The 13,669-nt window shown below is 50.0% G+C and overlaps 2 protein-coding genes across 13 annotated transcripts in view; both read left to right on the top strand.

The window, feature by feature from the left end:
• The window catches only part of LOC125330650, a 275,373-nt gene that overhangs the window by 231,035 nt on the left and 30,669 nt on the right, over positions 1-13,669 (top strand). Inside the window, exon 1 of one of the 12 annotated variants that reach the window (XR_007205657.1) lies at positions 9,946-10,092. The exons of 10 other annotated variants lie outside the window; for them this stretch is intronic. The gene's annotated coding sequence lies outside the window, so the exon portion shown is untranslated. Of the gene's footprint in view, positions 1-9,945; positions 10,093-13,266; positions 13,367-13,669 lie in introns of those variants that run through there. One more of the 12 variants, XR_007205658.1, reaches the window with a different exon arrangement.
• On the top strand, positions 6,810-8,174 carry SOX2 (SRY-box transcription factor 2). The gene has a single exon (XM_048314007.1). The coding sequence runs from the start codon at positions 7,210-7,212 to the stop codon at positions 8,155-8,157; it is 948 nt and encodes a 315-aa protein (XP_048169964.1). The 5' UTR covers positions 6,810-7,209; the 3' UTR covers positions 8,158-8,174.

Below are 13,669 nucleotides of genomic sequence, written 5' to 3'. Positions count from 1 at the left end.
GACTTCCTGTACGACGGAATTCCCAGATTTCCTTTACTGTTTCTTTAGTTAGCACGCGTTCAGTATACATAACTCTGAAATTAAGAAAAAATATACATTTGTACAGATCTGTCAAGCCAGTTATAAACAGAGGTATTATATGTCAATTACCACAGGAAACGGAAAAAATACAGAGCGCTTGTACACATGGTTTAACATCAGGAGGCACTTTACAAAAATTTAGTGACTCCTGACGAAAGGTGAATGATTAACCCGGTTCCAGGAGAGGGGCTGTTAGTGCTCCTCTTAGAAACAGCAGTTGTGAGGGGGCTGTAAAGGGGTCGTAAACTCCCCCCTCCCAAGGGCAGAAGTTGGCACATAAAATCAAGGGTCCCGAGTGATCAGTTTAACCAAAATGCGGTTTTCCTGGGCTCGGTTCGTAACTCAGTTGCCGGGTTTTATTCTGCGGACGTTACTCAAGGGAGCAAATGCTGTAAATCTGGGATCGGGTCCCAGGCTTGGCAGACAGCTGGCAGCAAGGGGGGGGTCAGCTCTGTGCTCAGCTGGCAGCAAGGGAGGGGGGGGGTTAGCTCTGTGTTCGGTCTCGTTCATCTCCACTTGGAAGAAAAGTGCATTTTTAGTTTATTTATGTCTTTTGGAAGGAGTTGGTTTTGGATGCCGGCATTTCCTACATCTCCCTCTTGAGCGGTGGAAGGGGAGACGTGAAGAAACAAACCAGAAAAACAGCCTCAAATGCCAATTTCGCACTTCACCTTTTCTTGCTTCCCCCTCAGCCTGTCCCTGACACCTGCTGCCCTGAGCACCCGCAGCATCGCCCCTTCTCTCCCAGCCCATGGGCACCCCCTGGGCCTTTCTTCTCACATTCATCCACTCCCACCGGGAAGGCTCCCACAGGGACAGGCGGGGTATTTGGAGAGGCCCCGTTGTCGAGCGATTTCCATGGAAAAAGGGCTGTGACACCCTGCCGACAGCACCCCACACCCCAACCCAACGCAGTGCTGCAGATCGTTACGTGGCTAAAGCACTTCTCCTGCCCCGTCTGCCGCACACACCTGCAGGGCCTCAGCCTGGCTGGAGACTGGCGGGGAGTCCCACGGGCTCCCTTCTGCTGCCTTGGAGGAGCCCGAGGCCCCCTCGCCTCCCTCCGCTGCACCCGGGCCTCCTCCGGCAAAGGCTCTTTCAGATCTTCGGAGTGGATAGACACATGGGAAGTGTTGTTGTTATTATTTATAGCAGCATCTCTCTGCTCCGATTAAGCGCCGTCTAAATATGAATTCACAGTATAGACAGCTAGTCTATAATTTGAATTAAAATCCTCCCAACGAGCCCGTCGCTGGAGAATTCTGAAATCACAAGCCTAAGTTGACACAATGAGCCCATGGTGTCAATAAATCATGGGCGAGATGGAGAGATTGTCACTCCAGACCATAACAGTTCTGAAAGTGTCATTACCGTCTGTCCTGTCAATGAGCTCCAAATTAAGGACTATGAGGAACAGCGAGATAAAAGTCACCGTCTTGGCTCCATTATGGGCGATCGTGTCAGTGATCTGAGAATCACTGGAAAGGGCTTTTTTATTTTTTTTTTTATGTACTTTTCAAACCATGCCTCGGGATGCCAGGGTTTGAGGTGCACTGAGAGAAGCAACCTTGAAGCACCCCAGGCTGTGCTTCATGCGTTCCCATTGAAACTGCCACAGATTCTTTGGGAAACGGTGTGAATTCAATGGAAGAGCTGGAATAATTCCATCAAAACTGTGCTGGGGCCAAAGAGGACTTCATTTGATTTGGGCGATATGTGTGATCCCATGAACAGACACTTTTTTTAGACCATTATTTTCTTAAGTCAACACAAAGATGGTGAAGGGGAAAGAGGGAAATAAAATAGAAGCCTCAACTTTAGGAAAAGACAATATATTTGAGATATCCCCTTCTCGGCATTAAGGCTTTCAGAGAATGTTCCCAGTCTCTCTCTCCTTCGAGCCTGAGAGAGTTAAGGGAACTTATTCAGGAATTGGAAATCTTCAATTCTGGATTTTTGTGCCTTTGTGGGTTTAAGCAAAGCAGTTAGCGTTCTTCAGGAGGGGTTTTGTGTTTAATATACATGAGTTCATTCAACTACAATGGGAAAAGAAAACTCATTTGTTCTTATAAAACTAGGAAGGAAAGATAACTTTAAATAGACTGCCAAAAAGGATCCCGCTCGAGGGGGTTGCCTTCCTGCTAAAGAGCCAACATTCAACGGTAATTTCACCCCGTTACGTTGTACAGTAATTCCTAAGTTTATCCTCGCCACCGATCTTGATTTTCTGATTTACTTTAAAGATCACGTAAGAAAAAGTACGGGCTTCACGCATACTTTCCTTTGGGAAAGAAATCCCGGGAGTGAGATTTTAGATGCAGGGCAAAATTAGCGGGCGGTTTGAGAAGGCTGTTGGCTATTTATGAAGAGTCATGGAAGCCTGTTTGGACAATCGGCTTCTCCATTTACTGAGAAGCCTTTTGAAAGCGACTTCGAGAGGTGGTGTATGCGAGTCGGCTTTTCTGCTGCTTATTGTGTACGTTAAACTCCTCCAGGATCCGAGTTTTATTTTTTCCTTAAATTTCGCTTCTTGCAGCACTGGTCAAAAGCGGAGCTTCTTCTTTTTCTTTTTTGTTTCTCCCCTTTTTTTTTTTTTTTTTTTTTTTTAATCTCTCGGCTGTTTGTTTTTTGCCGCCCCAGCCCCGCAGCCCCGGCTCACGCGTGCGGTGGTCGCCGGGCGGGGAGGTGGCAGCGGGGCCGCTCGGGGGGCACAGCGGGACCCCCGGCGCGGGCGGGCCGGGGGGAGCTCGGCAGCCCCCGCTGCCCCCGGGCCCCGCGGCCCCGCTCGGGCCCGGGCCGTGCGCTGCCCGCCCGGCCGCACGTGTGCTCTCCCTGCGCTTCCATTCGGGAGAACAGGGATGAAAGGAGAGGCCGGGAGCAGCGCGGGGCTCCCTCGGCATTCCCCGGCTTTCAAGGGTCCTTAGAACCCTTGAATGAAATTATTGGGCGAAATGGGGTCTGGCGGGACCGGCTGCGGCTCGCCCCCTCCTTGGTTTGTACGTGTAATGCCACTTCTGAGAGCGACAATCGGGCTACTTGCTGGACAGGGAGGGACAAAAAGGAGATTAAACCGTTTTAAATAATAATAAAAAATATCCCAAACGCAAGCAGAGTGGATTACACTTGCTGCGGGCTCCCCCCAGGTTCCCCGAACAGCCGCCTTCGGGCCTCGCAGGCAGAATGGCCCCAGCCTCACCCCCGCTCGGCCCCGCCAAACTTCCCAAGTTTCCGGGAGCCCTTTCAGCGCCCGGAGGATCTCCCCGGCTCTCCGGCCGGCGCCGTGGGAGATCCTTCTTTGGCTGAGGACATCCTGTATTTGCGCCGTATCGGGACCCTGCAGGGGCTGGGGAAGGTGGCTCGGGCAGCGGGGCTCCCCCGGCCCCTGCCCCTGTCCTGGGCTCGTACCCAGTCCAAATGTGGCTTTTATTCTAGGACATTTCAGACTATATCTCCCCAAGTCTTCCTCGGGGTACTATTGCAAACTCACCATGTGATGATTGAAATTCCCCAGAGATTGGGGTATAGTTAGTTCATTAAAACTTCCCTGACTAACTTCAGCTCCAGAGCGCTGGGCTGCTACAGCATAAGAGGGCCAACAGGAAAATTATCTGTACATTTTCGTCTTTGTCGATTTTTTTTTTTTTTAACGTAATGAAATTAAAACTTTTGGAGCTCACAGTTGACATTTTGCAGAAAATTGAGTTATCAAGGCAGTAATTATTTCACGGGGAGATAAAACTCTCATAGCCCTAACTGTCAAATAGGGCCCTTTTCAGATTTTAATTACAAAATAAAATTAGTCTGCTCTTCCTCGGAAGGGTTTGTGAGTGGCTAAACAGAGCTTTCCCCAATACTGGTGGTCGTCAAACTCTGCTAATTAGCAATGCTGAGAAATTCCAGTTAACAAGGACATTCTCTAAGTCTCTGCAGGTTCCCTGCCGTTCGCCTTCATTTTCATAAGAAGATTAAGAGTGGAGGGGAACACACTCAAATGCAGATGCAGAAAAGAAGCGTTTTTAACAAGCATCATAATAGTAAGATGCTTGGCTAGTTCTCACCTAATTACTGCAAGTTAAACCTCTATTTGCAGCTAAGGACAAAAAATGGAGCTGCAATCTCTCATCTCCACAAGTCTGCTTAATAGTTTGCTTTAGACTGGTTACTAGTAGGTTCAGGGAAAAAAATAATATGAAAATGTGTATATTCTTTCCGATACAGTTAACACGATAGGTTGTATCCGTAGGGCTTTTAGAAAAATCGGCGAGTATTAGAACAATAAATACATGAAATCCAAGTAGTTAACATTCATTTGCTTTTTAAGACACTCATAACCTGGAAAGAAGAGTGCGTGTACCGCAGAGCCCATCACTGAGAACGTTTGCAGACTATTTGTTTAATGTAAGCACTTTTCATTTCCATAAATTATACCAAAGGCAACGATTTTTTAAATCCACTCAGATTAAACCGTCCCTCGCAGGCCTCCCTTCCCTGGCCGTATTCTTAGAGAGCAGTGATGTTATTGTCATTAATATAGAAAATCAGGGACCATCTTTTTTTTTTTTTTTTTTTTTTTTTTTTTTTGTAGTCAGCTTCCCGGTCTGCCTCTGCTTCCGCCCACCCGTGTGTGTATTCCCAAACAAGCAAACCTCCATACCCAGAGGAAAGGCGCAAAATGGCCCAAAAGAGCCACCGCCCTCACCTTGTTTCCTGTAGCGCATTATTATGTATATATGCCAGTTTATTGCATCGATAATTAAAAGTGTTAATTAAAATAGAGCCGTAAATACTCCCGATAACACAATTGTTAGGTATTTCCCATCCTTTATTCGTATGTTAAATGCAATTAGGGATGGACCAGGCCCCGAAAGGCCTCCAGTGAGCACAGGGCAGCCCACGATGCCCTGGTCCTGCGTGGAGCTCTGGGCCGTGCACCCCACGCACCTCCCGCAGCTACAGTCAGAGCAAAAATAACCCTTTGCCTGTGCACCGCGAGCCCTCGCTTATCGGTTTAGCACGATGAGCAAGCACCACCACCACCCACCCATCCCCTTTTTTAAAAAAATTCAAAATAATTATCCCTAAAATAATTTTTTAATAACTTTATCAACTGCAGACCAAAGGGAGAACAATAAGACAGCAAACAGCCGCCGTGCCTTCAGGAGTGTCTGGACAATCAAAATCCGGTCATATCCCACATCTCATAATTTGCACCTATTTTTCGGCAGTTTAACCTATCACTTATCTAGGGGTTAGATATACATTTTCGAATTAAACGCATTGGACACAATAGGATTTATTTGCATAATCCACGCACATAAAAAAAAGATGCGTCCCTGTTCGCCGGAGGGTTTTTATTACTATTCTTTATTACTATTATTATTATTATTATTATTATTCCGCCGGGGTGTCATTTCCCGCTCCCTTCCCCCCGTCCCTCGCGCGGCTCCCGCCGGCGCCTCCCCGCCCGGGGCGCGGCCGGGCCGGCAGGGGGCGCCGCAGCGCCGCGGCTGAGGCCGTCGGGGCGCCCCGCGCTGCCCCAGCCCCCGCCCCGCGCTCCGGCCCCGCTCCGGCCCCGCTCCGGCCGCGCTCCGGCCCCTCCGAGTGCCCCGCCGCCCCGCACCCCTCCGGCTCCGCGCCGTGAGCGCCATCGCACCGAAAGGCGGAGCAATCCCGTCGAGGCAGGGGAGGCGCGGAGCGGCGCGGGGGAGCGCGGCCAGGGCGGCGAGCGGCTCCCCCCACTCCCGCTCCGCGTCCTCTCTCCCCTCCTTCCTTTGTCGTCAAGTGCGGTTTAGCAACAAAGATCCCAACAAGAGAGTGGAAGTAAACTTAGCCGGGGCTTTGTGCGGCCCGTGCAGTGACAACAAGGGAAACAAAACTACCTATTTGTAGCGCCCGGCCGTCCCCCCACCGCCGCGCTGCGCCCACCCAGCGCCGCCCGCGCCCCGCAATGGGCGCGGGGTGACGGTGCAGCCGGGCCCAGCGGCGGACGGAGCGCGGCTCGGACCCGTCCCCAGCATCTGCAGAGGGGTCCCGGCGCTGCTTTGTGTTCTGCGGGGATGGCATGTGGGGGACCTGTGTTTGCACTGGACATCCTCCTTCTCCGAAACCGGGGAGAAGGTCTTGGCGCCCTGTGCCACGGCCGTACGGAGCAGGGCCCGGGGGATGGCCGGGAGAAGGACACAGCCTCTGCCCAGGCGTTGCGCTGCGGGCTCGGCTACCGGCGGCGGCGGCAGCAGGGCCCGCCTGGGGGCTCTGCTTCACTGCACGGCTGGGACGGGGCGAGCGAGGTACACGCAGGGCCCCGCACAGCCGGGCGGCCCCTCCGTCCCGAGGGGCACCGGCACAGGGGTGGAGGAAGCCGTTCCCGCTCCGCTCCCCCCATGGCTTCTCCTAGCCCCAAGCCAACACCAATTTAAAGAAAAGGAAAAAAAAAAAAAAAAACAACAAAAAACCACCACGTAGCAACAATGCTGTTTACCCACTTCCTCCAAAAGGCGTGTGTGACCTGTTGCTGGAAGGGGACATACAAAGGCTCCCAGTGGCCGCCCGGGCCGCCCCCGGGCCCGCCTCCCCGCCGAGCCGTCCCGGCGCGCCCAGCCCCCGCCCCGTTTCATGCAAAACCAGGGGAAGAGACTTGTCCTCAGTGGCGGAGCCGCCGCGCGCTGATTGGCCGGGGCGAACGCATTTATTGCCTGACAAGCCCCCATCACATGGATGGTTGTCTATTAACTTGTTCAAAAAAGTATCAGGAGTTGTCAAGGCAGAGAGAGAGAGTGTGTGTGTTTGCAAAAGGGGGTAAAGTAGTTTGCTGGCTCTTTAAGACCGAGGTGGAGAGAGAGAGAGAGAGAGAGAGAAAGAGAGAGAGAGAGCGGCAGGCTGAGAAAAGGGAAAAAGGAGGAAGAAGTTTTTTAAAATCAAGACTCCGGCGGTAATAATAGCAGTTATTAGCATTATTAATCCATCAGCGAAGAGGAAGATCCTGATCTTGATCCAAGTGTGGTTTTGGGGAGTCCCCCTCCCCCCTTTCCTACCCCTCCCTAGGAAAAAAAAAAAAGTCCGGCTTGGGACTCCGCTGCGGCTGTTCCTCGTTTCTCTGCTCAAGGCTGGTTTCAGGCAAAAGTAGTTTGAATGTACAACATGATGGAAACCGAGCTGAAACCTCCCGCCCCCCAGCAAACTTCGGGGGGAGGCACAGGCAACTCCAACTCGGCCGCCAACAACCAGAAGAACAGCCCGGACCGGGTCAAGCGGCCGATGAACGCGTTCATGGTCTGGTCCCGCGGGCAGCGGCGGAAAATGGCCCAGGAGAACCCGAAGATGCACAACTCCGAGATCAGCAAGCGGCTCGGGGCGGAGTGGAAACTTTTATCCGAGGCGGAAAAGAGACCCTTCATTGACGAAGCCAAGCGGCTCAGAGCTCTGCACATGAAGGAGCACCCGGATTATAAATACCGACCCCGGAGGAAAACCAAGACCCTCATGAAGAAGGATAAGTACACGTTGCCGGGGGGCTTACTGGCACCGGGCACCAATACCATGACGACTGGGGTAGGGGTTGGGGCCACCTTGGGAGCTGGGGTGAACCAGAGGATGGACAGTTACGCGCACATGAACGGCTGGACCAACGGAGGCTATGGGATGATGCAAGAGCAGCTCGGCTACCCGCAGCACCCGGGCTTGAACGCGCACAACGCGGCGCAGATGCAGCCTATGCACCGCTACGACGTGAGCGCCCTGCAGTACAACTCCATGACCAGCTCGCAGACTTATATGAACGGATCGCCTACCTACAGCATGTCCTACTCCCAGCAAGGGACCCCGGGCATGGCCCTGGGCTCCATGGGCTCGGTGGTCAAGACGGAATCCAGCTCCAGTCCCCCCGTAGTCACTTCCTCGTCTCATTCAAGGGCTCCTTGCCAAGCTGGGGACCTTCGGGACATGATCAGCATGTATCTACCAGGTGCTGAAGTACCAGAACCAGCTGCCCCAAGCAGACTTCATATGTCCCAACACTACCAGAGTGCACCTGTTCCTGGCACAGCCATTAATGGCACACTCCCTCTATCACATATGTAAGACAAAGGGGCCGGGGGGGGTGGGTGGGAGGGGAGGGAAAGGAAAACTAAACAAAACAAACAACAAAAAAACTTTTATTAGAAATTCTGGACTTTTTTTTTTTTTTTTTGGACTATTTTTGTACAGAGAAAACTCCGGGCGGGGGGTGGGGGTGGGGTTTGGGGTGGGGGGTCAGAAATTAAGCCGACAAGGAACTTGTATAGATCTCGGAGGGGAAGCAACTACACAAAACTTTTAAAAAGTTCTAGTTAAAACGGTAGGAACTTTGCAGAAAGTTTGCAAAAGTCTTTACCAATAATATTTAGAGCTAGACTCAAAGAGCGAAGAGGAAGATGTTTTAATATTTGCAGGAAACTTTTGTACAGTATTTATCAAAAGACACATGGCAATCAGAATGTCCATTGGTAATATAGAGAGAAGAAAAAAACCAAGCTCGTGAATTTGCCAATTATTTTTAAAAAATTAGAGTCTTCTTGGAGTATTGTGGTTTTGGCAGCTGAATTTATAGCAGCTGCGCGAGGAGAGGAAATTATTTTACGACATTTGGACATTTAAATTGTTTTAGAAATTGTACAAAAGACAAAAAAAGGTAGGATGAGTACTTGCGAACCATGGGCTTGGTTTGCTGGATAAGGGCAAACGTTTAGATTGTACTAAATTTTTTTTTTTTTTTTTTTTTTTTTTTTTTTTACTTCTTGTTAAAAAGCAAAAATTGCCATGCAGGTTCACACGCCGTTTGTTAATTTATAATAACTTTTTGTTTCCAGACTTCATCCTGTTCAAAGAAAAGGAAAAAAAAAAAAAAAAAAAGGAAAATTACCAACCTGAAATTACTGTGTTTGAAATATTTTCTTATGGTTTGTAATATTTCTGTAAATTTATTGTGATGATATTTTAAGTTCTTTTTTTTTCTCCTCATTTTCCGTAGTTGTATTTTAAAGATTCGGCTCTGTATTATTTGAAATCAGTCTGCCGACAGTCCATGTATATATTTGAACTAATACCATCCTTATAACAGGTACATATTCAAGTTAAGTTTTTACTCCATTATGCACAGTTTGAGATAAATAAATTTTTGACATATGGACACTGAAGTTCCCCTTGAGTCTTGGATTTATTTTTGTAACGCAAGATGTTTTTTAAATAATTCATGTAGTAGAAGGTATCATCGTAGCCAATCGAATACGATACAAAATGCAGAATATATAACTATATATATATAACGCATGAATATTTTTGTAGGTACGTATATATAGAGAGAGAAAGTACAATAGCTTTAATGGAATAACTGCCTGTGCCTCCTTCGGGGGGAACGGGAATGAGGAGTGAGAGGCTGGTTCCCAGTTCCTTCCCGAGGACGCGGGGTGAGGCGAGGTGCGGGAGGTTCTGTCGCCGCTGCCTTTGGCCACTTGTTGCCCCCGGAGGGGCCGAGCCGGGGCTAGCGGGGCCGGCGGCAGCGGCGGGCGGGCCGCGGGCACTGCCGCGGCCTCCGGCTCCCACAGGCGGATAATGCCCTGCTCTCTTTTCCCTACCGTGCCTCCTTCCGCTGCGGCAGGCGGGAGGGGAGCCGGCTTCCCACGGCCGGGAACCCGAGCGCGGCCGGCCTGGCAGGGGTCAGCCTTCCCCGCTTCCTTTGTCCGCCACTTCCCAAACTTTCCTCTCCTGGCTCCTGGGCCGCGCAGGAGGAGGTGAGAGGTGGGGGCGGGGGTAGGGTTGGCCGGGCAGAGGTAAGAAACAAGAAAAACCGAGCAAACAAACAAAAATAGTCGAATGCCAGAGACTTTCACGTTTTATCACAGCTCTTTCTTGAATCCTATTTCTTAAATTGCCAGCGCGGTGTAGCCCCGTTTCGGACACTCTCTGCAGCCGGTCACAGCCCCAAAGAGAAGCGGTGGCGCCCGCCATATAGAAGGAGAGATCCACCGTCCGTGCCAGGTAGAGTTTTACTTTGTACAGTCGTACCCGCAGCTGCCGAGGCCGAGGCTCCGCGCCTCTCCGCGCTGCTGCGCGCTGGCGGCCCTGGCCGGCGCCAGGGCCCGCGGCCCCGGGCAGGGCAGGAGGCGATGGGCAGCAGAGCCAGGCAGCCCCTGCGGCAGCCCCTGCTCCCCCACTGAGGCCCCAGCGGTTAATTGATGCTGCTAACGCGGCTGCGGTTTCCTTTAGGAAACGCGCGAGAGGGCGTTCATAATAATAATAGTAATAATAATAACAATAATAACAATAAAAGGTACGAAGTTTGGGATTTGGAGCACTGTGACTGCAAACTGATCGTGTCTTCTGCTAATGGCATGTGGTACGTGGAAAGGAAAGCATGTGATGTTTGGCTTAGGCAAGGCACAAAGTGGGTACTCCGGCACGGGGCAAGCGTTGCTGAGTTTTTCTCTCCAGTGTTTCTTGTCAGCCACTGGATTTTGCTTTAGGTCGGGGAGGAAGAAGGCTGGGTAAAATGCACACACACACACACACACGCAAAATTACCTGGCTACTTGTGGCTTTTATTTGGTATTACTGCTTCCTAGGCTCAGTTCTGGCCTCCATCCTTGAAGCCTGGTGTCCAGATGAAAACTAACATTGCCAGACTAGGATATGTGGAGATTTGCTCACTGCCTGGTTTAGTAGTTTAGCTCTCTTTGTGTCTTTTACTTCTGCACCGTCGCGGTACTTGGTCAGGACAACAATTTTTGCAGATTTTCAACCTTTTCTGTCTTTTACGTTAATGCAACGAGTAAAATATTCTTTTTCAGAGCTGTGAGCGTTTGCAACGCGTCTGGGGATTATTCACGTGGTAACGAGCCCACATCCCCACTCCCGCTCGCCTCGCTGGGAAAAAAGAACCAGGAATAAAAGCCCAATCGATATCACGATTCCATTTTTAAAAGCGAATCTTAGCCAATTAACAGCAATAAAACCTGGCCCCTTTTTGAAGTGCTAACTAAAATATTCGAGGGGGGTATTTGGAAATGTTGGTCCTTTTACAATTCACATAGAGAAGGTGAGCTAATACCACTAAACAAAAGGCACTAAGCCACATATTCAGGCTTAGTGAATTCAGCAACTTTTTATATGGGCAATTTGTTTAAGCTTAGATTTCGAAGTACGATTTGGAATATATATGGTTGAAACCTGATATGCCTTGGACAGATTCCTTCCATCCATCCATCCATCCATGCATCCATCCATCCATCCATGCATCCATCCATCCATCCATTTATCCGTTTAGGGGGGATAACCCAAAGTATTTTACATGTACAGCTGAAGGGTTTTATTTTTAAAGTGTTGCTTGGAGGAACGCTATTGTCCACTGCTCATTTTAAATTCAGCATATTCAATAACGCCCTTTACACCTAAACCATTATCCTGGGCTTTCGTTTATGGCAGCTGGAATGTGTAGCAGAGCTCGTGGGTATGTTTTTATTTTGGTTATTGAAGACGTTCGGGGCTCTCCGTGGTTTCCCTCTCGTGAATTGTTGTGTACATTACAGCCAGGGTGATGCTCGGCCCAAGAGCGCCAGTGTAATGTTTCCCTAACCTTCTACAGAATCGAAGTGAACCCAAGGATAAGATTATAGTTTCCCTCGTGATTTTTTTTACGGCTTTTTAAGTACTGGGGTGTTAAAATATTTTGCGGAACTGGAGAGGTAGATTAGCAGGGTTTCTTGCCAAAGCTGGGAAGCTGGTATTACAGACTGTCCCAGGGGGAAATCGCTCACATTAACCACTAAATGAATATTTGACAAGGGCTCATTCGGGGGTATTATTACTACAAACGGGTCCCTACTGGACTTTCCAAGGGTCAAAGAGCAATGGTTCAATTAATTATTTAGACTGTTAGTAGATTTGGTTGTAATAGCTGTACTTATTTCTGCAACCGACAGCTTCTTGCGGTGGGGGACCTGGGGAGAGGCTCTGTCTCGCAGCCCCGGCTCCAGCCCGCGGGCGGGCGAGCGAGCGAGCGACTGCCGCTTGCCGACAGACATTTCTTGGCCGAAACCACATTTTGATTCCTTGAGATGCCCACTGGTGCCGGGTGGGACATCAGGGGTGACGGTGATCCCCATAGCAGCGCGTTTTCTCTCAATATTAGTTCCTCTTCGTCCCCAATGAGCAGCAGAGCTGGATATCTGCCTCCGAATAGGAGGTAGATAGCCCAGCAATTTAAGTAGTATATAATGTAGGTCCCACTGAAAGAAAGGGGCCCATTACTGATAGGTGTGATTAGATACACTTCAGTCATTTAAATCCTGATTTAACTCAAATACTAAAATGTAAAACCTGCTTCGGTGCTTGTGAGATTTCCGAGGATATATGCAAAATGCTGACATTCTGACGGCAGAAGAGCTTCGTCTTCGCGTTTTTAACGCCAGTCAGCCTCGCCTGACACTGTCGTTTCAACATTTTTCGTGGTGAGGGGGGAGAGAGAAGGGTGGATTATTTTGTTTAATTTCTACAACAAACATGCCCGTAGTAGATACCAAAAAAAAAAAAAAAAAAAAAAAAAAAAAAAAAGGCAAACCCCCCCCCCAAAATAACGTTGGGAGTGTGCGATTAGGTGACAATAATATATGTTGAATGAATAAGAGATAAGCTGCAAGGGGGGAGAGGGAAGCAGTAATTACAAACCCAATTCATTCAGCTTTTCAGGACTTTTGTTGTGGGAGCTCCATTGACGGGCTTCGAGCTGCCAGTTTTCTCACATTAAAAAGAACTGATCAGCGCCTCAGGGGGACAAGCAACACCGCTTAACTGCATAGTGATGGGGTCCTCATTTAGAGCCATTACAACAAGAAAATTAAACAGAGCCTTTGTGTGCACCAGGTTTACTTTTCAATTGCTGACAGTTTATAGCTAACTGCTCAGAGATTGAAGTTTGATTGCGGTTTGATCGCCTGCTAGTTAGCACCGCCGCTATTTTAGTTTTGGTAATTAAAACCAGTTTTTCTGACGATGGCACGGGGAATTGCGAGAGTTTGGTACTATTTTGCTTTTGAGGAATCAATTTACTTGGCGAGGACGTACAGCGCTACAGTGAGTGTGGGGGCTGGTTCACTTGCGAACTGGAAAGAAAAGGAGCCCAGGGGTGGAAATTCCCGGAGCTGCGCGTTTGGCTGTGCCAGAGCGGGAGGGCGAGCTCCGTCCTCCGGGCCGGCCCGCGGCGGGGCCCGGCCAGCCCTGCCTGGGGACCGCGACCGCGGAGCCACTGCGCCGGCAGGTGCGGGCGGGCGGAGCGGGGAGGAGGGAACAAGGCGAAACCCCGAACCCCGCCGGATGGTTTTGGAGCTTTGCTTTGGAGTTGGCAGAGGGTTTGCTGTGGCTGAGCAGTGTGTGAGTGTGTGTGTGTGAGTGTGACTGTGCGTGACTGTGTCTGCGCGTGTTTGTATCCGTGTGCGCCTGTGCGTACAGGGGGAGGGGGCGCGCCGAAACAAGCTGCAATTTTCCATTATAATTTAGCAGTGTTGGAGGAGAGCACAGACGGCCCTTCCCGTGAAGTGTGGTGAGGGCTCGGGCCCGGCTG

The sequence above is a fragment of the Corvus hawaiiensis genome, chromosome 10, assembly GCF_020740725.1.
Source record: "Corvus hawaiiensis isolate bCorHaw1 chromosome 10, bCorHaw1.pri.cur, whole genome shotgun sequence".
In the NCBI taxonomy this organism is placed as follows: Eukaryota; Metazoa; Chordata; class Aves; order Passeriformes; family Corvidae; genus Corvus; species Corvus hawaiiensis.
Note: the sequence above shows the minus strand (reverse complement) of the source record. Positions and strands in the feature narration are given on the sequence as shown.